The 23,457-nt window shown below is 43.8% G+C and overlaps 1 protein-coding gene across 1 annotated transcript in view; it reads left to right on the top strand.

Moving 5' to 3' along the window:
* LOC311139270 (F-actin-uncapping protein LRRC16A-like) overlaps positions 1-18,302 on the top strand; it is a gene marked incomplete at both ends in the record, with an annotated part of 56,474 nt that extends 38,172 nt beyond the window's left edge. Inside the window, 8 exons of the mRNA XM_084174159.1 lie at positions 6,159-6,225; positions 6,628-6,845; positions 8,766-8,875; positions 9,279-9,783; positions 12,817-12,859; positions 13,070-13,312; positions 14,661-14,810; positions 18,124-18,302. Coding sequence (XP_084030285.1) covers positions 6,159-6,225; positions 6,628-6,845; positions 8,766-8,875; positions 9,279-9,783; positions 12,817-12,859; positions 13,070-13,312; positions 14,661-14,810; positions 18,124-18,302 — 1,515 coding nt within the window. The remainder of the gene's footprint in view (positions 1-6,158; positions 6,226-6,627; positions 6,846-8,765; positions 8,876-9,278; positions 9,784-12,816; positions 12,860-13,069; positions 13,313-14,660; positions 14,811-18,123) is intronic.
* Positions 18,303-23,457: the final 5,155 nt, after the last annotated feature.

The following is a 23,457-nucleotide window of genomic DNA, read 5'->3' as shown; positions in this document are numbered from 1 at the left end:
TTGTTGTCTGTTAGCTAAATGCCTCTCCTGTCTCTTGTTGTCTGTTAGCTAAATGCCTCTCCTGTCTCCTGTTGTCTTTTAGCTAAATGCCTCTCCTGTCTCTTGTTGTCTGTTAGCTAAATGCCTCTCCTGTCTCCTGTTGTCTGTTAGCTAAATGCCTCTCCTGTCTCCTGTTGTCTGTTAGCTAAATGCCTCTCCTGTCTCTTGTTGTCTGTTAGCTAAATGCCTCTCTTGTCTCCTGTTGTCTGTTAGCTAAATGCCTCTCCTGTCTCCTGTTGTCTGTTAGCTAAATGCCTCTCCTGTCTCTTGTTGTCTGTTAGCTAAATGCCTCTCTTGTCTCCTGTTGTCTGTTAGCTAAATGCCTCTCCTGTCTCCTGTTGTCTGTTAGCTAAATGCCTCTCCTGTCTCTTGTTGTCTGTTAGCTAAATGCCTCTCTTGTCTCTTGTTGTCTGTTAGCTAAATGCCTCTCCTGTCTCCTGTTGTCTGTTAGCTAAATGCCTCTCCTGTCTCTTGTTGTCTGTTAGCTAAATGCCTCTCTTGTCTCTCGTGTCTGTTAGCTAAATGCCTCTCCTGTCTCTTGTTGTCTGTTAGCTAAATTGGGAAAGTTAGTGGAATGTTGCAACCCTAACTGTACAGTACCAGAGCCATGATAGGGCAGTGGTTATGTGCAGTGGAACCTGTCTTGTGTTCTAATGGCAGCAGTCTGCTCTGATACTGTTGCTCTCTTCTCTATGGACGACAACTACTAGTACTCTCTCTCTCTCTCTCTCTAATGATCTACCTAGAGTTAACTCTCTCTCTAATGATCTACCTAGAGTTAACTCTCTCTCTAATGATCTACCTAGAGTTATCTCTCTCTCTAATGATCTACCTAGAGTTATCTCTCTCTCTAATGATCTACCTAGAGTTATCTCTCTCTCTAATGATCTACCTAGACTTATCTCTCTCTCTCTAATGATCTACCTAGAGTTATCTCTCTCTCTAATGATCTACCTAGAGTTATCTCTCTCTCTCTCTCTCTCTCTCTCTCTCTCTCTAATGATCTACCTAGAGTTATCTCTCTCTCTAATGATCTACCTAGAGTTATCTCTCTCTCTCTCTCTCTCTCTCTCTCTCTCTAATGATCTACCTAGAGTTATCTCTCTCTCTAATGATCTACCTAGAGTTATCTCTCTCTCTCTAATGATCTACCTAAAGAGTTCTCTCTCTCTCTCTCTCTCTCTCTCTCTCTCTCTCTCTCTCTAATGATCTACCTAGAGTTATCTCTCTCTCTAATGATCTACCTAGAGTTATCTCTCTCTCTCTAATGATCTACCTAGAGTTATATCTCTCTCTCTAATGATCTACCTATACTTATCTCTCTCTCTAATGATCTACCTAGAGTTATCTCTCTCTCTCTAATGATCTACCTAGAGTTATATCTCTCTCTAATGATCTACCTAGAGTTATCTCTCTCTCTAATGATCTACCTAGAGTTATCTCTCTCTCTAATGATCTACCTAGAGTTATATCTCTCTCTAATGATCTACCTAGAGTTATCTCTCTCTCTAATGATCTACCTAGAGTTATCTCTCTCTCTTTAATGATCTACCTATACTTATCTCTCTCTCTAATGATCTACCTAGAGTTATCTCTCTCTCTAATGATCTACCTAGAGTTATCTCTCTCTCTCTAATGATCTACCTATACTTATCTCTCTCTCTAATGATCTACCTAGAGTTATCTCTCTCTCTAATGATCTACCTAGAGTTATATCTCTCTCTCTAATGATCTACCTAGAGTTCTCTCTCTCTCTAATGATCTACCTAAAGAGTTCTCTCTCTAATGAACTACCTAAAGATGACACCATTTTGTATACATCTGGCCCTTCATTGGACACTGTGTTAACAAACCTCCAAGCGAGCTTCAACGCCATACAACACTCCTTCCGTAGCCTCCAACTGCTCTTAAACACTAGTAAAACTAAATGCATGCTCTTCAACCGAACGCTGCTTGCACCCGCCCACCCGACTAGAATCACTACTCTCTGCGGGTCTGACCTAGAGTATGTGGACAACTACAAATACCTAGGTGTCTGGTTAGACTGTAAACTCTCCTTCCAGACTCACATTAAGCATCTCCAATCAAAAGATCTAGAATCGGCTTCCTATTTCGCAACAAAGCCTCCTTCACTCATGCTGCCAAACATGCCCTCGTAAAACTGACTATCCTACCGATCCTTGACTTCGGCGATGTCATTTACAAAATAGCCTCCAACACTCTACTCAGCAAATTGGATGTAGTCTATCACAGTGCCATACGTTTTGTCTCCAAAGCCCCATATACTACACACCATTGTGACCTGTACGCTCTTGTTGGCTGGTCCTCACTACATATTCGTCGCCAAACCCACTGGCTCCAGGTCATCTATAAATCACTGCTAGGCAAATCCCCGTCTTATCTTAGCTCACTGGTCACCATAGCAACACCCACCCGTAGTCTGTGCTCCAGCAGGTATATCTCACTGGTCATCCCCAAAGCCAACACCTCCTTTGGCCGCCATTCCTTCCAGTTCCCATATTGTTATTTATTTTGCTAATTTGCACCCCAGTATTTCTATTTGCACCTCATCTTTTGCACATCTATCATTCCAGTGTTAATTACGAAATTGTAACTATTTTTGCACTATGGCCTATTTATTTATTGCCTTACCTCCATAACTTACTACATTCGCACACACTGTATATATATTTTCTGTTGTATTTTTGACTTTATGTTTTGTTTTACCCCATATGTAACTCTGTTGTTTTTATCGCACTGCTTTGCTTTATCTTGGCCAGGTCGCAGTTGTAAATGAGAACTTGTTCTCAACTGGCTTACCTGGTTAAATAAAGGTGGAATAAAAAAATAAAAAAAAGAGTTCTCTCTCTCTAATGATCTACATAAAGAGTTCTCTCTCTCTCTCTCTCTCTCTAATTATCTACCTAAAGAGTTCTCTCTCTCCAGTGTCTTTTCGTTTTCATTTTTCCTCTGAGTTCATTGGAGCCTTTATCTTCTCTCCTTTCTCTTATTTTCTGCTCTTTTTCTCTCTATTTCCTTCCTTCCTTCCCTCCTCTTTCAACCTTTGCATCATGGAGACTCTATGCTGCACCAGTGTAAGTAACTCTTGACTCTCTCTCTCACTCTTTTTCTCTCACTCTCTTTTTCTGTATCTGCATCTCTGTCTGTCTGCCTGCCTGCCTGTCTGTCTGTCTGTCTGTCTGTCTGCCTGTCTGTCCACTAGCTGCTACAGTAACACAAAGACCATCCTTGTTCAGTTCTCTTCAGTCTCCTCTCTCTCTCTCATTTTATCTGAGCCATCAGAATGTGGCAGCCCTGAGGGGAAACTGGCCCGACAGACACTAACTCCTTCCTTCCTTCCTTCCTTCCTTCCTTCCTTCCTTCCTTCCTTCCTTCCTTCCTTCCTTCCTTCCTTCCTTCCTTCCTTCCTTCCTTCCTTCCTTCCTTCCTTACTTACTTCCTTACTTCCTTACTCCCTACCTCCCCTCCTCCCTTGCCTCCCTCCCTCCCTCCCTTGCCTCCCTCTCTTCCCAGCCTGGCCCAATGTGAACTGACTACTGAGTTGGATCTGGTGGTTCAGATCTGGTCCGGCCAGAGATTGAGGCCATTTTAATCTCTTCAATATATGAAAAACTCTGCTGGGGCTCTGTTGGCACTGAAACAAGATTTTATGAAAGGCATATTTTGAATAAGCCACAGAGTTTTTATCTGTCTGATGGTGAGATATGAGTGTGGGGCCTGAAGCAGTAATATATGACAGTGAACCTGACGCAGTAAGATATGACAGTGGGCCTGAAGCAGTAAGATATGAGTGTGGGGCCTGAAGCAGTAAGATATGACAGTGGGGCCTGAAGCAATAAGATATGACAGTGGGCCTGAAGCAGTAATATATGACAGTGGGCCTGAAGCAGTAAGATATGACAGTGGGGCCTGAAGCAGTAAGATATGACAGTGGGGCCTGAAGCAGTATGATATGACAGTGGGGCCTGAAGCAGTAAGATATGACAGTGGGCCTGAAGCAGTAAGATATGACAGTGGGCCTGAAGCAGTAAGATATGACAGTGGGCCTGAAGCAGTAAGATATGACAGTGGGCCTGAAGCAGTAAGATATGACAGTGGGCCTGAAGCAGTAAGATATGACAGTGGGCCTGAAGCAGTAAGATATGACAGTGGGCCTGAAGCAGTAAGATATGACAGTGGGCCTGAAGCAGTAAGATATGACAGTGGGGCCTGAAGCAGTATGATATGACAGTGGCCCTGAAGCAGTAAGATATGACAGTGGGCCTGAAGCAGTAAGATATGACAGTGGGGCCTGAAGCAGTAAGATATGACAGTGGGGCCTGAAGCAGTATGATATGACAGTGGGCCTGAAGCAGTAAGATATGACAGTGGGCCTGAAGCAGTAAGATATGACAGTGGGGCCTGAAGCAGTAAGATATGACAGTGGGGCCTGAAGCAGTATGATATGACAGTGGGCCTGAAGCAGTAAGATATGACAGTGGGCCTGAAGCAGTAAGATATGACAGTGGGGCCTGAAGCAGTAAGATATGACAGTGGGGCCTGAACAAGCAGTAAGATATGACAGTGGGCCTGAAAAAGCAGTAAGATATGACAGTGGGCCTGAAGCAGTAAGATATGACAGTGGGCCTGAAGCAGTAAGATATGACAGTGGGCATGAAGCAGTAAGATATGACAGTGGGGCCTGAAGCAGTAAGATATGACAGTGGGGCCTGAAGCAGTAAGATATGACAGTGGGGCCTGAAGCAGTAAGATATGACAGTGGGCCTGAAGCAGTAAGATATGACAGTGGGGCCTGAAGCAGTAAGATATGACAGTGGGCCTGAAGCAGTAAGATATGACAGTGGGGCCTGAAGCAGTAAGATATGACAGTGGGGCCTGAAGCAGTAAGATATGACAGTGGGCATGAAGCAGTAAGATATGCCAGTGGGCCTGAAGCAGTAAGATATGCCAGTGGGCCTGAAGCAGTAAGATATGACAGTGGGCCTGAAGCAGTAAGATATGACAGTGGGCCTGAAGCAGTAAGATATGACAGTGGGCCTGAAGCAGTAAGATATGACAGTGGGCATGAAGCAGTAAGATATGACAGTGGGGCCTGAAGCAGTAAGATATGACAGTGGGCCTGAAGCAGTTCGATATCATATCTTGTGATGTTACAAGTATTTGCTTGTCAAACTCCTGATGCAAAGCCCCTCCCTCATTGCATCATTCCACACTGCACTGCTAGAACACCACATGATCCATGTTCACCTGGTCATGATGTCATATACAGTGTCACAATGTCACCTGAAATACTTATTCGGTTCACTCACTGTATGTCAAATATCCCTCTCTGGTATTTTCATGAAAAGCATCCATATATGATTTAGTTTATACTGTATTTATGATTTACATCCAATAGAAAATAGGACAGTCTTTCTTCTGGGGGTGATGGGGCACACTCAGTTACTGTATTACAGATAGTGATGACAAGTCGTTTTGTGCCAAGGGCTCAGATCCAGAAAGATGCAATAACCAAGGAGATCTGGATGGTACTGACCAATAGCTCTCTCTCGCTCTCTCTCTTTCTCTCTCTCCAGTGAAAAAGAGCTGGCCAAGTGTATCACAACTCCAGCAGAAAGCTTTATTATTGTCCTTGAATACTGTGATTGTTTCACCCTTGTATTGTCTCTTATGAAATATGTTTTATCTCATTCAGTGTGGAAAGAGTGGGGATGTGAAATATGATTTAGGGTAATGGTCTGGACTTTTAAAGGTTGCTGGTGATGTCAGTTAGAGTTATGGTTGCACATCTGTCAGTTAGTAGTCCGTCCTCTCAGTATTAGAGGTTTGATGCTGGAGTAAAGGATCATTTTTGTTTTGGTAACCGAAAAAAACGAACAAGATAAAGATCGCTTCATCTTTTATGCAAACTAGTATTGAAATGATGTGCCGAATTCTAGTGCGGCGTTGACACATTTCACTCATTGAAATGTGTTGGTGTCTGTGGATTGAAATTGACATCCCAGTCTACTGCAAGAGTGCCCGCTGAATATCAGAAGGTTTTTTTGGTGACAGTAGTTATGGCGTCTCTTATGAGTAAATTTCTGTGTTCTTTCCAGATGACTCCCAAGTCCAAGAGGAAAAGCATCCACAGTAGAATGCTCCGTCCAGTGTCTCGCGCCTTTGGTGAGTCTCCTCTACCAAACAGATCAGCTAGTATTGGACGGACTTAGTGACGTGTGGACCATGACAGATTGTGGTTGTGTTACTGCTTGTACCAGAAGCTGATAAGTAATGAACTAGATAAGATAACTCTAGTTCTAGGTTCTGTCAAAGATTTTGCTTTTTTTTTATTTTTTATAACTATGTTTTAGATAGCAGACTCACCAAGAAGAATAAATTAATAAATGCAGAAATGAGTTTTGTGAAGTGTTTCATGACATAGTATTACTAGTAAGATAATACACTTGTTTACGAATTAACTAAATATGATACATCTAAGCTGCAAAATGCTTACTTATTCATAATTATCTCACCGTGTATGTAATCCTCTGACCTGTCTATAACCTGTGACCTCTGACCTTGTAGAGATGGAGTTTGACCTCGACAAGGCCCTGGAAGATGTTCCTATCCACACAGAGGACCCCCCTGCTCCTGCACCTTCCCCTGCCTCGACCCTCTCTAGGTTAGAGAAGAGACCGTCAGGGGCCATGGGAGAACTGCCTTCAGAGGAGGCAAAGAAGCTGCAGCACTTCACCAAACTACGGCCTCGCAGGAACAAGAAGATGCAGTCCAGTAAGATACCAGTGAGTATCACCACTGACGTTCTAGAACTAACTATGAGCAGAACAGCACTCTGCGTAAAGGTAGATGTCAATGATTTAGTTCTAACAAGAACCCCAGAGTAAGAACTTTGGAGTGAGTATGTTGTTTATTTTAGAACAAAGTTTTACTCTTGTTCTCAAACACACAACTAGCCCTTTCTTACTTTATTATACAACTGTGGTCACTGGATTTCCTGTGAAGTAGTTTCTGTATTGGTATGATGTAATAACTACCCTGTATTGGTATGGTGTAATAACAGCCCTGTATTGGTATGGTGTAATAACAGCCCTGTATTGGTATGGTGTAATAACAACCCTGTATTGGTATGGTGTAATAACAGCCCTGTATTGGTATGGTGTAATAACAACCCTGTATTGGTATGGTGTAATAACAGCCCTGTATTGGTATGGTGTAATACCAACCCTGTATTGGTATGGTGTAATAACAACCCTGTATTGGTATGGTGTAATAACAGCCCTGTATTGGTATGGTGTAATACCAACCCTGTATTGGTATGGTGTAATAACAACCCTGTATTGGTATGGTGTAATAACAGCCCTGTATTGGTATGGTGTAATACCAACCCTGTATTGGTATGGTGTAATAACAACCCTGTATTGGTATGGTGTAATAACAGCCCTGTATTGGTATGGTGTAATAACAGCCCTATATTGGTATGGTGTAATAACAGCCCTGTATTGGTATGGTGTAATAACAGCCCTGTATTGGTATGGTGTGATAACAACCCTGTATTGGTATGGTGTAATAACAACCCTGTATTGGTATGGTGTAATAACAACCCTGTATTGGTATGGTGTGATAACAGCCCTGTATTGGTATGGTGTAATAACAGCCCTGTATTGGTATGGTGTAATAACAGCCCTGTATTGGTATGGTGTAATAACAACCCTGTATTGGTATGGTGTAATAACAACCCTGTATTGGTATGGTGTAATAACAACCCTGTATTGGTATGGTGTAATAACAACCCTGTATTGGTATGGTGTAATAACAGCCCTGTAGTGGTATGGTGTAATAACAACCCTGTATTGGTATGGTGTAATAACAACCCTGTATTGGTATGGTGTAATAACAGCCCTGTATTGGTATGGTGTAATAACAGCCCTGTATTGGTATGGTGTAATAACAGCCCTGTATTGGTATGGTGTAATAACAGCCCTGTATTGGTATGGTGTAATAACAACCCTGTATTGGTATGGTGTAATAACAGCCCTGTATTGGTATGGTGTAATAACAACCCTGTATTGGTATGGTGTAATAACAACCCTGTATTGGTATGGTGTAATAACAACCCTGTATTGGTATGGTGTAATAACAGCCCTGTATTGGTATGGTGTAATAACAGCCCTGTATTGGTATGGTGTAATAACAGCCCTGTATTGGTATGGTGTAATACCAACCCTGTATTGGTATGGTGTAATAACAACCCTGTATTGGTATGGTGTAATAACAGCCCTGTATTGGTATGGTGTAAAAACAGCCCTGTATTGGTATGGTGTAAAAACAACCCTGTATTGGTATGGTGTAATAACAACCCTGTATTGGTATGGTGTAATAACAACCCTGTATTGGTATGGTGTAATAACAACCCTGTATTGGTATGGTGTAATAACAGCCCTGTATTGGTATGGTGTAATAACAACCCTGTATTGGTATGGTGTAATAACAGCCCTGTATTGGTATGGTGTAATAACAGCCCTGTATTGGTATGGTGTAATAACAGCCCTGTATTGGTATGGTGTAATAACAGCCCTGTATTGGTATGGTGTAATAACAGCCCTGTATTGGTATGGTGTAATAACAGCCCTGTATTGGTATGGTGTAATAACAACCCTGTATTGGTATGGTGTAATAACAACCCTGTATTTTTTACTTCACAGCAAATCAGCAGCACCACGTCTCATGATGGAGAGCAGAACGGCCTGCATGGAAGGGTTGATGAGGGGGTGGACGAGTTCTTCTCCAAGAAAGTCACCAAGATGGACTCCAAGTAAGCATTACGACTCATCACTACGACTCATCATTATGAAAAATGACTTTTCTTCTTGCTCTTTCTGCCATGTTTATATTGAAACGGTTAACTCTCTCTCTCCCTCTCTCTCTCACTCCCCCCTTTATCTCCCTCTCTCACTCCCCCTCCTCTCTCTCTCACCCCCCCCTCTCTCTCTCTCCCCCTCCTCTCTCTCTCCCCCCCTTCTCTCACTCCCCCCTCTCTCTCTCGCTCTCTCTCCCCCTCCTTCTCTCTCTCTCTCACTCCCCCCTTTCTCCCTCCCTCCCTCCCTCCCTCTCTCTACTCCCTCTCTCCCTCCCTCCCTCCCTCTCTCTCTCCCCTCCTCTCACTCCCACCCTTTATTTCTCTCTCTCTTTCTCTCCCCCCTCCCTCCCCCTCTCAGACGTTCTCTAAAGAGTTCAGACTCCCAGGATGGAGAGAAGAAGAGGAGTAGAGGTTTCCTCAACCTCATCAAGTCTCGCACCTCCAAGTCTTCAGACAAAGACAAGTCAGAGAAGAACCATTCTACCCCAGCCCCAGCCCTAACCCCAGCCCCAGCCCTAACCCCAGCTCCAGCCCTAACCCCAGCTCCAATAACCACCGTCCCAGAGGAGCCTTCCTCCCCTAAGGCCTCCCTGAAGAGCCAAGCTCCAGAACCACCAACCAAGGTCAAAGAGGCCAAGACCCAGCCCACCCATCCCAGCCAACTCACCCAGCCCCTGGACTGCAGCAGCAGCTCAGACCGGTCTGAGGAGCTACGGACCCCAGATTCCATGGATGAGGTGTCGGAGGGGGACAGTAAGGGTAGTCCCCAGGGGGGGAGGCGCTACGGGGTGCAGGTGATGGGGACTGGACTCCTGGCGGAGATGAAGGCCAAGCAGGAGAGACGGGCCTTCGGATCACATAAGGTCAGTACTGGTGAATGAAAAGTTATATATTACTGTAACTACATCTGTCAGGCCCACTGTCATATCATACTGCTTCAGGCCCACTGTCATATCTTACTGCTTCAGGCCCACTGTCATATCTTACTGCTTCATGCCCACTGTCACATCTTACTGCTTCAGGCCCACTGTCATATCTTACTGCTTCATGCCCACTGTCACATCTTACTGCTTCAGGCCCACTGTCATATCTTACTGCTTCAGGCCCCACTGTCATATCTTACTGCTTCATGCCCACTGTCATATCTTACTGCTTCAGGCCCACTGTCATATCTTACTGCTTCAGGCCCACTGTCATATCTTACTGCTTCAGGCCCCACTGTCATATCTTACTGCTTCAGGCCCACTGTCATATCTTACTGCTTCAGGCCCACTGTCATATCTTACTACTTCAGGCCCACTGTCATATCTTACTGCTTCAGGCCCACTGTCATATCTTACTGCTTCAGGCCCACTGTCATATCTTACTGCTTCAGGCCCACTGTCATATCTTACTGCTTCAGGCCCCACTGTCATATCTTACTGCTTCAGGCCCACTGTCATATCTTACTGCTTCAGGCCCACTGTCATATCTTACTGCTTCAGGCCCACTGTCATATCTTACTGCTTCAGGCCCACTGTCATATCTTACTGCTTCAGGCCCACTGTCATATCTTACTGCTTCAGGCCCCACTGTCATATATTACTGCTTCAGTCCCACTGTCATATCTTACTGCTTCAGTCCCACTGTCATATCTTACTGCTTCAGGCCCACTGTCATATCTTACTGCTTCAGGCCCACTGTCATATCTTACTGCTTCAGGCCCACTGTCACATACTTATGTAAATGTTTTTTTTTATTATTACATTTGCAACAAACAAAAAAAAGAGGTAATGTGTGTAGATTGACGAGGGAAAAAAACAAAATGTGGAAAAAGTCACTGCATTCGGAAAGTATTCAGACCCCTTGACTTTTTCCACATTTTGTTACATTACAGCCTTATTCTAAAATTGATTAAATATTTTTTTTCCCACATCAATCTACACACAATACCCCATAATGACAAAGCTTTATGTGTGGTACCCTCTCTGTCCTGGTGTAGAGTGGTGTAGAGTGGTGTGTGTGTGTGTGTTTGTGTGTGTGTGTGTGTGTGTGGTAACTTCAGGGACATTCAGTTAACTGGGTTCCAGTAAAGCCAGTGAACATTTTAAAGTGAGGCATAGTAAATTCCTAAAACAACCTTGATGTTCAGAATGGAGGAGGCTTTTCCCTTGTCATGCTTCACAGCAGGATTCAGAGGCTTTTCCCTTGTCATGCTTCACAGCAGGATTCGGATGCTTTCAGTTTTACTGTCATGTTGCCTGTGTTAAACTCCTTTACCACGCGTCAGAAACTGCCAACCACATCAGTTCCTCACAGGGGTATCAGTGTCACTCCAGGGCTGTAATGGACGACGACGTGTGTAATGTTTGGTCCTCTGTAGCTCAGCTTGCAGAGCATGTACGCTTGTAACGCCAGGGTAGTGGGTTCGATCCCCGGGACCGCCCATATGTAAAAAATGTATGCACGCGTGACTGTAAGTCGCTTTGGATAAAAGCGTCTGCTAAAATTGCATATTTTGGTCAACTTGAGTGTCCCCGTTTCACTTTGGAATACAGGTCCCTACTGTGTGTGTGTGAATAGGAGGTTCATGTTGTTTTGCAGCAGGAGGTCCAGGGCTTTCTCTGACCTTGTATCACCGGGGCCAAAGCCCTGCCTCTCCCGTCTGTTGGCGGTGGGGCTGGTGCTGAGCTAAAGAGCTGGACCTCAGCCCCTAGTAAATGTGTGACACTACAGCGCCACCTGCTGCTGGACATAAATATAGCACAACACATATTGTATTCTAGGAGCTAGTTGGGACGCCAAGTAGAAAGGAGATAGTAACTTCCACAGATTAGTTGGGCACCTTCATCACAATGGCCGACTCTGTGATAATGACTGACTGAATAATGACAGCAACCAGAATCAGACTGTTGATACAGTATTAATCGAATCAGATCAAATTGTATTTGCCACATGCGCCGAATACAACAGGTGTAGATCTTACTGTGAAATGCTTACTTACAAGCCCTTAACCAACAATGCAGTTCAAGAAATATAATTAAGAAAATATTTACCGGGGCCTCCCGAGTGGCGCAGTGGTCTAAGGCACTCCATCGCAGTGCTAGCTGTGCCACTAGAGATCCTGGTTAGATTCCAGGCTCTGTCGTAGCCGGCCGTGACCGGGAGACTCATGGGGCGGCGCACAATTGTTCCAGGGTAGGGGAGGGTTTGGCCGGCAGGGATGTTCTTGTCCCATCGCGCACTAGTGACTCCTGTGGCGGGCCGGGCGCAGTGCACGCTGACTCGGTCGCCAGGTGTACGGTGTTTCCTCTGGCACATTGGTGCTGCTGGCTTCCGGGTTAAGCGGGCACTGTGTCAAGAAGCAGTGTGGCTCGGTTGGGTTGTGTTTCGGAGGACGCACGACTCTCGACCTTCGCCTCTCCCATGTCCATACGGCAGTTGCAGCGATGGGACAAGACTGTAACTACCAATTGGATACCACGAAAAAGGGGGTAAAATACCAACCCCCAAACCATTTTTCTACTAAATAAGCTAAAGTAAATGTAGGTAGGGGTAAAGTGACTAGTGACAGATAGTAAACAGCGAGTAGCAATGGGGAGGGCAATGTAAATAGTCCGGGTGGCCATTTGATTAATTGTTCAGCAGTCTTATGGCTTGGGGGTAGGAGTCTTTCACAATTTTTGGGGCCTTCCTCTGACACCGTCTGGTATAGAGGTCCTGGAGGGCAGGGAGCTCGGCCCCCAGTGATGTACTGGGCCGTACGCGCTACCCTCTGTAGCGCCTTACGGCCGGATGCCGAGCAGCCGCCACACCAGGCGGCGATGCAACCAGTCAGGATGCTCTCGGTCGGTCTATAGGTCGGTCTATAGTGGATGCTGTGACTGAACCCATGGTTGTCTGTCTGTCTCCTCCAGGACCAGTATGACCAGTCGTCCAGTCCAGACAGACCAGACAGCAGTGCCAGCGGTGAGTTCATCTCTACTGTTAACGTTTACAGAGTGGGATTCATAAGGCGTGGGAGGCTATTTTACCTGAACCACAGATTTTGTGAATCATTTGTGTGACTTGTTGCCATGAATGGATGGCCCTGTGTGTGTTTCTGCCTGCGTGTGCATCTGTGTGCGCCTGTCTGCCTGACTATGTGTGTGTGTGTGTGTGTGTGAGCAGTGAAGGGCCAGCCTACCCCAACAGAGAGCAGGTCTCCAGGTGGCTCTAAGGCAGAGGGGGTGGTGGTGGTCGGCTCCCCAGAGAAGAGCCCTCGAGGTGGGGAGGCCAAGCCAGAGACGGTCCCTAGGAACCGCACCACCTCCAGCTCCAGTCCCAAGCCCCCTCCTCAGGGCACCAAGCCAGCCCTCGCTGCCCGACCCTCCATCCCTCAGAAGCCGCGCACCAGCAGTAGCAGGAGTATAGGTAAGCCTATAATATGGAGGCCTCCCGAGTGGCGCAGTGGTCTAAGGCGCTGCATCGCAGTGCTAGCTGTGCCACTAGAGATCCTGGTTCGAATCCAGGCTCTGTCGTAGCTGGCCGCGACCGGGAGACACATGGGGCGGCGCACAATTGGCCCAGCGTCGTCCAGGGTAGGGGAGGGAATGGCCGGCAGGGATGTAGCTCAGTTGGTAGAGCATGGCGTTTGCAATGCCAGGGTTGTGGGTTCGTTTCCCACGGGGGGCCAGTATGATTTTTTTTTTTTTTTTATAATGTATGCACTAACTGTAAGTCGCTCTGGATAAGAGTGTCTACTAAAATGTAAAAAAAAATCAATGTAATGGAGCATTACATCTACAGATATACTGGATATTCTTGTATCCTTCCGTTAGTATGGATAACAGCCAGGAGAACTGGTAGACAGGGCATAACATTTACCTTTTGGTCCACCAGCCACTGTGGCAGGTAGATTAAAAGATTGACCAGCCACTCAGATTTTTTACCAGCCCCCAAAAAAATTTGCTCTAAAATTACACCAACAAAACACTAAAAAACGGATATGCATGCTTTGTAATGTTTCTAAAACAGTAAATGTATTACTAGTAAGAAGTAACTAATGTGGTATGTTGAATAATTTTTTTAAAATTATTCACATATGCGAGTGAAATGCTCGCACTGTGGAGCCGACCACCCGCCAACGTGGATGGTGAAATGGACATCTTACCCGCCAATGCCAAAATCGACCCGCATTTGGCAGGTGGCGGGTGTTAATTTTAGACCCTGTTGGTAGAGTATGGAGCATTGACATAATACAGATTTATACTGTATTCTTGTTTTATTCCTATGGGATAGTGGACAGCCAGGAGCATAGGTACAGTCTGAGGTATCTACACACATCCAAACGTGGCTGGAGACAACAAAGCTGAATAAATGAGGTCATGTTTGATCACTGGGAGCAGAAAGCAGTGGCCTTGTCTGTTTAGAGTATGGAGAATCACCACCTGCCAGGACCATAGACTGGGTTCACTGGGTGTGGACTTCTGCCCTGAGGAGGGCTACTGGGACACTATCTAGTCCCTGGATGTTAAAGCTGTTAAAGATCTAGTGTTAGTGTTCTAGTCTATTCTGGGGCATGAGGCTGGACACCTTCAGCCTTTCAATAGACCACAGATCTTCAACTAGGATGCCAACTAATCTGGCTTCCTGTCTCAGTCATCAACTACATAAACAACAATACATGATAAATCTTAACCTGGACATTTAGACACACACCTGTCCTGGTTTTGGGACAATAGAAACCTTGATGTAGTTCTGATGTCTTCCTGTCTGCCAGATGAGGTCTGTGAGTCCCCTGGAGGGAATGTGTCTCCCAAGGTGGTAATGCTGTCTCACGGCCTGAAGAGGGTCACCTTGGACAAGGAGGGGCAGGGCAGTCTTCTACTGGGGGGCGCGGGGAGTAGCAAAAACCCCTCTGCTCAGACAGGTAGGTTACCTTTACCCATCCAGGTAGGAACAGACCTAAGTCTCGCGCTGTCATACTTCCAGGTCTCGTTCATCACTCTGCGGTTGAGAAAACCTGGAAGGACAGGGCTATTAAGCCCTGAAGCACAGGCCTCGGTTTCCCTCAAACTGTATCTATTCTCTTAGTAGGGAGAGAGAGAGATGTGTCTGACACCAGAATAGATTATCATTACTGCATTGACAAAATGCACAATAACAGTTACAGCTAAATCTGAACATTTTTTGCTAAGATTGCCATTCCATTTGCTCTTATTCCAAGTGAACAGTCTCATAAGCTGTCATTGAATCATACTTTGCATTGGTTAGTCTGCTGTGTTTTGTTTCAATCCACCTTTGTGTCAGTCTGTGTGTTGTGTTCTGTATAGTGTGTTTTCCATGTACACCCTGATTGTGTGTGTGTGTGCCCTCTCATAATATGTCTGTTGCCTTCCAGATTCCACAAGTCAATGTTCCAACTCCTCTCTCTTTCTCCATAAACTACTCTGTCTGCATTCTATTCCCTAGATAGCGCTACTTCTGGCCAGACAGAGTGCCATTTTGGACTTAGCCTTTGTATTGTAGATAGATATCATTATCCTTCATTGATTACGGTTTTCCTCATAGATAAGCTAGGATTTATCTCTGTGGATTTCCTCACTAGCACTGGCCAACATTCTTATCAAATCTACTACACCAGCTGTAATGTATTAATGAAGCTTCTCTATCTCATTTGGTATTATCTCCATGGATTAGTGTTATCTCTCTAGAAATGGCTACAACACACTTTACTACACACTAATACACACTCTACTACGCACTAATACACACTCTACTACGCACTAATACACACTCTACTACGCACTAATACACACTCTACTACACTCTCTATAACACACTCTACTACACACTAATACACACTCTACTACGCACTAATACACACTCTACTACACTCTCTATAACACACTCCAACACACTCTACTACGCACTAATACACACTACTACACACTCTACTACACACTCTACTACACTCTATAACACACTCTATAACACACTCTACTACGCACTCTATAACACACTATAACACTCTCTACTACACTCTCTACTACACATTCTATAACACACTCTACTACACACTAATACACACTCTACTACACTCTCTATAACACACTCCAACACACTCTACTACGCACTAATACACACTACTACACACTCTACTACACACTCTACTACACTCTATAACACACTCTATAACACACTCTACTACGCACTCTATAACACACTATAACACTCTCTACTACACTCTCTACTACACATTCTATAACACACTCTACTACACACTAATACACACTCTACTACACTCTCTATAACACACTCCAACACACTCTACTACGCACTAATACACACTACTACACACTCTACTACACTCTACTACTACACTCTACTACACACTCTATAACACACTCTACTACGCACTCTATAACACACTATAACACTCTCTACTACACTCTCTACTACACATTCTATAACACACTCTACTACACACTAATACACACTCTACTACACTCTCTATAACACACTCCAACACACTCTACTACGCACTAATACACACTACTACACACTCTACTACACTCTACTACTACACTCTACTACACACTCTACTACACACTCTATAACACACTCTACTACGCACTCTATAACACACTATAACACTCTCTACTACACTCTCTACTACACATTCTATAACACACTCTACTACACACTAATACACACTCTACTACACTCTCTATAACACACTCCAACACACTCTACTACGCACTAATACACACTACTACACACTCTACTACACTCTACTACTACACACTCTACTACACACTCTATAACACACTCTACTACTACACTCTACTACGCACTCTACTACACACTCCATAACACACTATAACACTCTCTACTACACTCTACTACACTCTCTACTACACACTCTATAACACTCTCTACTACACACTCTACTACACTCTATAACACACTCTACTACACTCTCTACTACACACTCTGTAACGCACTCTACTACACACTCTATAACACACTCTACTACTACACTCTACTACACACTGTATAACACTCTCTACTACACACTCTATAACACACTATAACACACTATAACACACTCTATAACACTCTCTACTACACACTCTACTACACACTACTACACACTCTATAACACACTACTACACTATATAACAAACTCTACTACACACTCCACTACACACTCTATAACACACTCCACTACACACTCTACTACACAGCAACATTACTCCTATGAACAGTCACTGAGGGCACCACAGACCACACTGTGCTAGTGAGAAGATTGAAATTATGGCTGAAGATTGAATCTATCAATATGTTATTGATATGTTATTGATGCTCATTCTTTACAAACTCCATCAAATATTAACCACACATTGTCTACTTGTATAATATTTTTAGCATCCAAGATGTGCTAAAAGACTAATTAGAATGAATAACTATACCCCAAACGGATTGGCCCTGTGACTGATTGAATGGCTAATTGATCAACGAGCACTAAAGACCAGCCTCCCTCCCACCACCCTCTCCCCAGTGAATGTCCCAACAGAAGACGGTAGCGTGTTTGACTCTGATCAGGAAGCTGACAGGCCAATCACAGCCGTCAGAGCCCGACACGCCCGCCAATCACCTACCAGCACCGAACAGGAAGTGGGCGAGCACGAGAGCAGGAAGGCCCTCCCCTGTACTGGTTAGAAGAAGTTCCCCCTTTCCCTCCTCCTCTCTCACTTGTACCTTTCATGAGCTCTATCTTGTCCCATAGTGCAGGTCAGACTGCAGTGAGATTCATTATTGGAGTTTCTGGAAATGATTTCATTGATAGTGATCACTTATAACTGAAGGAAGCTTACCAAAACACTTATAATTTGAAGGAAGCTTACCAAAATGAATCTACCCATGCTGCCTATTGACCTTTTTTCCACCTGGCACCTGAGGCAGAAAGTTATCTGGGCTTCACATGGAATATGTTCATATTTTTGGAACATGTCTTGGTGCCAGTTGGAAAATGTGCTTGCTTTTCTTTAGAAAATGTGTTTGATTGATTCGTCTTTCACAAGTTACTGTCTAGAAGTGTTATTTTTACTCATTTTTAGCACAGATGAGGTAGAGATCGAGATCAAAACAGAAATAAACTGGTTAGTTTTCAGATAAGGTTGTTTTTGGCACCCTCTGCTGTTCATCCTCATAACCAGATCATGTCTTCTTCTCCTCAGCAGTGAAACCAGGCTCAGTATCAGACCCTGCCAAACACCAGAGCCCCCACCGCCACAACTCTGAGGACAACGGCTCCAAACCCAAGGACCAATCCCCCAACCCTGACAGAGACAAGGGACCGGGGGGAAAGTCTTCCCAATCTGGAGAAGAGGCCGACAAAGACTTTATTTTTATATGAGAAACTAAACTCCCAATGAATGACAGGTGCATGGTACCTGCCTGTCATCTCAATATATCTGATATCAGCCAAGACCGTCTGTCTAAAGAAGACTGTTGTCTGCCGGGCAGAGTAACCCATGTGAAGTGTTTTACTTTGTGAGGATTGTGGTACACTTTCACTAACCTCAGTAATACCAAGATAAATACGGCTAAAGCACTGTTATGATGATGCACTGTAGTGTGTTAAGTCACTGTGGAAATCAAACAAGCAACACCTTTTCTAAAGGGGGAAGGAGAGGGGCATCCCTTTACATGACTCAGATATCTCATGGTTTGGCCATGTGTGTACCATGTCATCATGGTTTGGCCATGTGTGTACCATGTCATCATGGTTTGGCCATGTGTGTACCATGTCATCATGGTTTGGCCATGTGTGTACCATGTCATCATGGTTTGGCCATGTGTGTACCATGTCATCATGGTTTGGCCATGTGTGTACCATGTCATCATAGCTTTGTGTGTGGGTCATCCCCTGTGCTTGTATAGGGAACTGAACTGGTGTACTGTAAGGCCAGTAAAAGCTAGCCTGGAACCCACACTGAATATCGTATCGCACTGTTTCACTATTCAGATTGGTTTCCAGGCTAAGTGAAAGCCAGACATTGATGGAACTCTAGCTCGGGGCTTTTCTGCAGTCAGCGTCAGTTTGCTACTAATTCAAGACTGCTTCATGTGGACAGACGGACGTTTCAAACCTGTCCAGCAATTCAAGAAGTAAACTGAAATTCCAATTCTCTTCACTGCTTTTCAATCAGGAAAATGTGGAATTGGAATTTAGTTAACTTTTTGGATTGACTGGAATTGAAATGGAATTGACCCCAACGCTGCTGTCCATCAGTCAGGGCCAGACAGCTAGGGTCTTGTCCTGGCCTCTGCACCTTTTGGTATTTTAATTGGTCTTCATTTGCTGCCTCGCTGCCAGTAGTTTATTTTCTTCACTACCTGTAATCATGGCTTGGACTGGAGGATTGGCTTACTCAGTCAGAACATAGTGACGTCACGTTAACACGTGTTCCCGATGTCTGGGACTGGGTTGAATGCTGTGAATGCATCACATTACAGTAGGCACAAAATGGAACAAAACTGACTGAAACAGGGAGGTAAATTACCTGAACTTGTCCAATAAGAAACACTTGTTTTTGTTTATTACGCTCCCTAATGAACAGGACCCTGAGGGGTATCCTACGAAGCAGGTTTGAGGAGATAGCGAGGTAACACTTTGGTCAAACTCTTGAGTTCAACTCGGGATAACCGGTCATACGAAAGTGGCTCACCTTTTAGCCAGGTCAATTTCTATGGCAACAAATCCTCCTGAACTAACCTGCTCCGTGGCAGGCTAACTCACGGGTAACTCCACTTACCCTGAATGAAATGACTGAGCCGTGAGTTGAGGACCAACGAAATCAGATTCCTTCCCTCTCGCAAAGATTGCGTCATCATCCCCTCCATTTGAGGAAGACGACTGATTCAATATTTTATTTTTTGTGTGTCAAAAAATTGTCATGTTAAAATATATCACATTACACATTTAGTAATGGCAGAATGCATTTTAAACTTCACCCACAGAAACACTTTTGTATGACTTTTGTATGAAGGTGCTTGTGGTTGTTGTGCATTGATAAGCACACCACAGACAGCCTTAATGAAAAGTTATAAAATAAAGAAGGCATTAAGGATAACTGATCAAATAAAGACAACACTTCTAAAAGCATATTTCACACCATAGCCTGATGAATTAACAAAATAACTTTTCTTTCATTTTGATTTCGGCACAAATGAAAATGTGTCACTGACTCGCCCATGGATTGATGTTTCAGCATCGTCTCAATGAAGAGTTCAGTTCGCCGTTCGACTAAAGCCATGAGCGACAATGCAGGCGCAGTTACAAGCCTGCTAGAGTTGGGGGCAGGCGGACGAGCAATATCCACCGTCCTAGTACGGATGAAGCCTGACCTGGAATGTGAAGCTAACTGAAGCTGGCTAGCTTTAGAAGACCCCGAGTAGATCTAGCTTGCTTCGTAGGATACCCCTCTGGTTAACTGTCTTGGTTGGTTGGTTGGTTTTCTCTGTCTTGTATTTTACTATTTTTGTTTGGGGATAAAGAGCAGCTGGCTGTCTTCTGTTTGGTTCTATGGAACAATAAAACCATGGAACGATGTGTTCAAAAATCCTTAAGAGTTAAATAAGTAAGAAAGGGGAGTCTAGCTCTCAGATAGGCAGTGTGATTACTGCTGAATTTGTGTGTCTGATATGCATGTGAGGTGTACTGTATGTGTCATTTAATACACATGTAATATCATACTGTATGTTAGGTTACATACATGTAATACTGTATGTTAAGTTACATACATGTAAAATAATACTGTATGTTAAGATACACACGTAATATAATACTGTATGTTAAGTTACATACATATAATACTGTATGTTAAGATACATACATGTAATATATGCACACGTATGTGTACACAAATCCTATATTACTATGGTACTACTAAGCACACTACTAAAATAGGTTTCTATAAATATGTAATTTATTGAAATAAAAACAGTGGTTAGTGATGTTTTAATCCCCTTTCTTGTCCTTATTGTAAATGTACGTTGTGTTAATACTAAGGAAATCAATTGTTTGATTGAATTGTTTTCTTGTTATTCTTTAAACAATTAATTAGTTTTATAATTTAATTTTTCATGACAAGGAACAAACAGAAACATTGATATATTTGCCTGATCATTTCTGATAAGAAAAAAGGAAACTTAATTCAACAAAGAAAATGACTCCAGTGTTGTTCTGCAGTATGTTTTATGTTGTTATGGACAACAACACTCCTTAACGTGTTTCACTAAATCACACTACTGGCTGTGGGCATGTCCTTCCTCATGTCAATATTTATACCAATTAAAATAATTGTACAGATTGAACACGACTAAGTGAGATTTGTACAGATCTTGATGACACGTTGATCGTTGAATCGGGTTACATTACTTTAAGCTTCTTATATTTACATAACATTTTAGTCATTTAGCAGACGCTCTTATCCAGAGCGACTTACAGGAGCAATTAGGGTTAAGTGCCTCGCTCAAGGGCACATCGACAGATTTTTCACCTAGTCGGCTCGGGGATTAGAACCGGCGACCTTTCGGTTACTGGCACAACGCTCTTAACCACTAAGCTACCTGTGCTCTGCCTGCTGACAGATGCCAAGTCTAGCAAGCCGACGGTGGCATCCTTCCTCTGCATTACCCTGATGCAGCACAATAAAGTTCCCATACATTGCGGCACCCTGAGAAGGCTCTCTCCAGCCATGACCATTGTGCTCTTAGTGTCTTCTTGTTCTGTCTCTTTCCAATGGGCTTGCCGTCTCCAGGGAACTCATGAAAGTGGGAGCGGTTGTCCTCCATTCTTCTAAAACCTTGTCCCCCGACTAAAAGTCTTTGAGAGCGGAAGGAGTGGTCTGTCGCAGCATGGAGTTGAATTCAAATGGCTTGACACGCTTTCAAACTTCTTTGGTGACCAGGGGAACCAGACTGGGGACGTCCATCACAGCCTTTGGTAGCCTGTGGAGTCGTCCTTGTACAACGTTCTCCACAACGTTCTGCATGGGACCATTAACGATGAGAGTATTACGTGATTTTTCAGTCTGCACAAGCACCTGGAAGAATGGGAGGGTACAAATGAATGTCAGGTTTATTGGCATGACGGGGGAAATATACATAGAATGTCAGGTGTATTGGCATGCCAGGGGAAATAGACATAGAATGTCAGGTTTATTGGCATGCCAGGGGAAATAGACATAGAATGTCAGGTTTATTGGCATGCCAGGGGAAATATACATAGAATGTCAGGTTTATTGGCATGCCAGGGGAAATAGACATAGAATGTCAGGTTTATTGGCATGCCAGGGGAAATATACATAGAATGTCAGGTTTATTGGCATGCCAGGGGAAATAGACATAGAATGTCAGGTTTATTGGCATGCCAGGGGAAATAGACATAGAATGTCAGGTTTATTGGCATGCCAGGGGAAATAGACATAGAATGTCAGGTTTATTGGCATGCCAGGGGAAATAGACATAGAATGTCAGGTTTATTGGCATGCCAGGGGAAATAGACATATAATGTAAAAGTAAAGTCAGAAAAGGTACATTTTAGATTAACTGTCACCTCAGTTTTTAATCTCTCTTAATGACGTCATGAGTTTATAGTGATCTACACTGATCTAAACTACATTGAATCTCAGAACGAAACATTGGGCTGATAGAATCATTATTAACTTAGACCCAAGACATGTTAAGCTGATGGGGTCGTGTACATGATCGAGCCAGATATATGCCGAATCGGGAGGAAGTGGTACACGCTAAGCAAGCAGTGTGACGTCCTTTACACACCCGTTTCCCCACTTGTAATTACCACTTGAAGAGGCGTTCAAGTGTTTTTTTCCCCCCCCAGTCGTAAGTGGTAAATACCACCTTTCCACTCTGTAATGAATGTAGTGTTAGTGTTGAATATAGGCAGGTCTTGTCAGTACCACAACTAGCCACCAGATGGCGAGATAAAGATGAGAGAAAGCGGAGCCATCCCACTGGGCATAGACGTCAATTCAACATCTACTCCACGACGTCATTTCATTGATTCAACCAGTGTGTGCCCAGTGGGATGGGGGAACTCTTGTCTGTTTGATTGAATACAGGCCTGTAATTCAAATAGGCTCTATGCACGCATCACTTCCGCATTGGCGTAAGGATGCTTGTGCATTTTCGTTTACCGGGAAAAAAAAAAAACATTGGACAGTGACAGTAGACCGTTATGATGGCAGAGATGAAGTTTACAAGGTGTTTGCTGGAGTTGCCTAAAGTATCTGTTAATGATATACGGAGGGTCATCCGGACATCCACGTAGCAAACTGGATAAAAGTTTCAAATTTTACGTTTCTTATTTTCTTTGCAACTTTGAAGGTAATATGCTAACGCTAGCTAGCCTGAGCTAGAAGCCTTGCTTTGGTGTTTTAAAGTCATGACTCCGTCCTGCTTCAGGTTAATCATGCTTCAAATAAAGTTTAATCGTGTGTATATACCTCTCACTTCATGTGTTGGTACTTTTATGAAAGTATCAG

Source organism: Coregonus lavaretus, assembly GCF_964263955.1.
Source record: "Coregonus lavaretus genome assembly, chromosome: 13".
Lineage (NCBI taxonomy): Eukaryota > Metazoa > Chordata > Actinopteri > Salmoniformes > Salmonidae > Coregonus > Coregonus lavaretus.
Note: the sequence above shows the minus strand (reverse complement) of the source record. Positions and strands in the feature narration are given on the sequence as shown.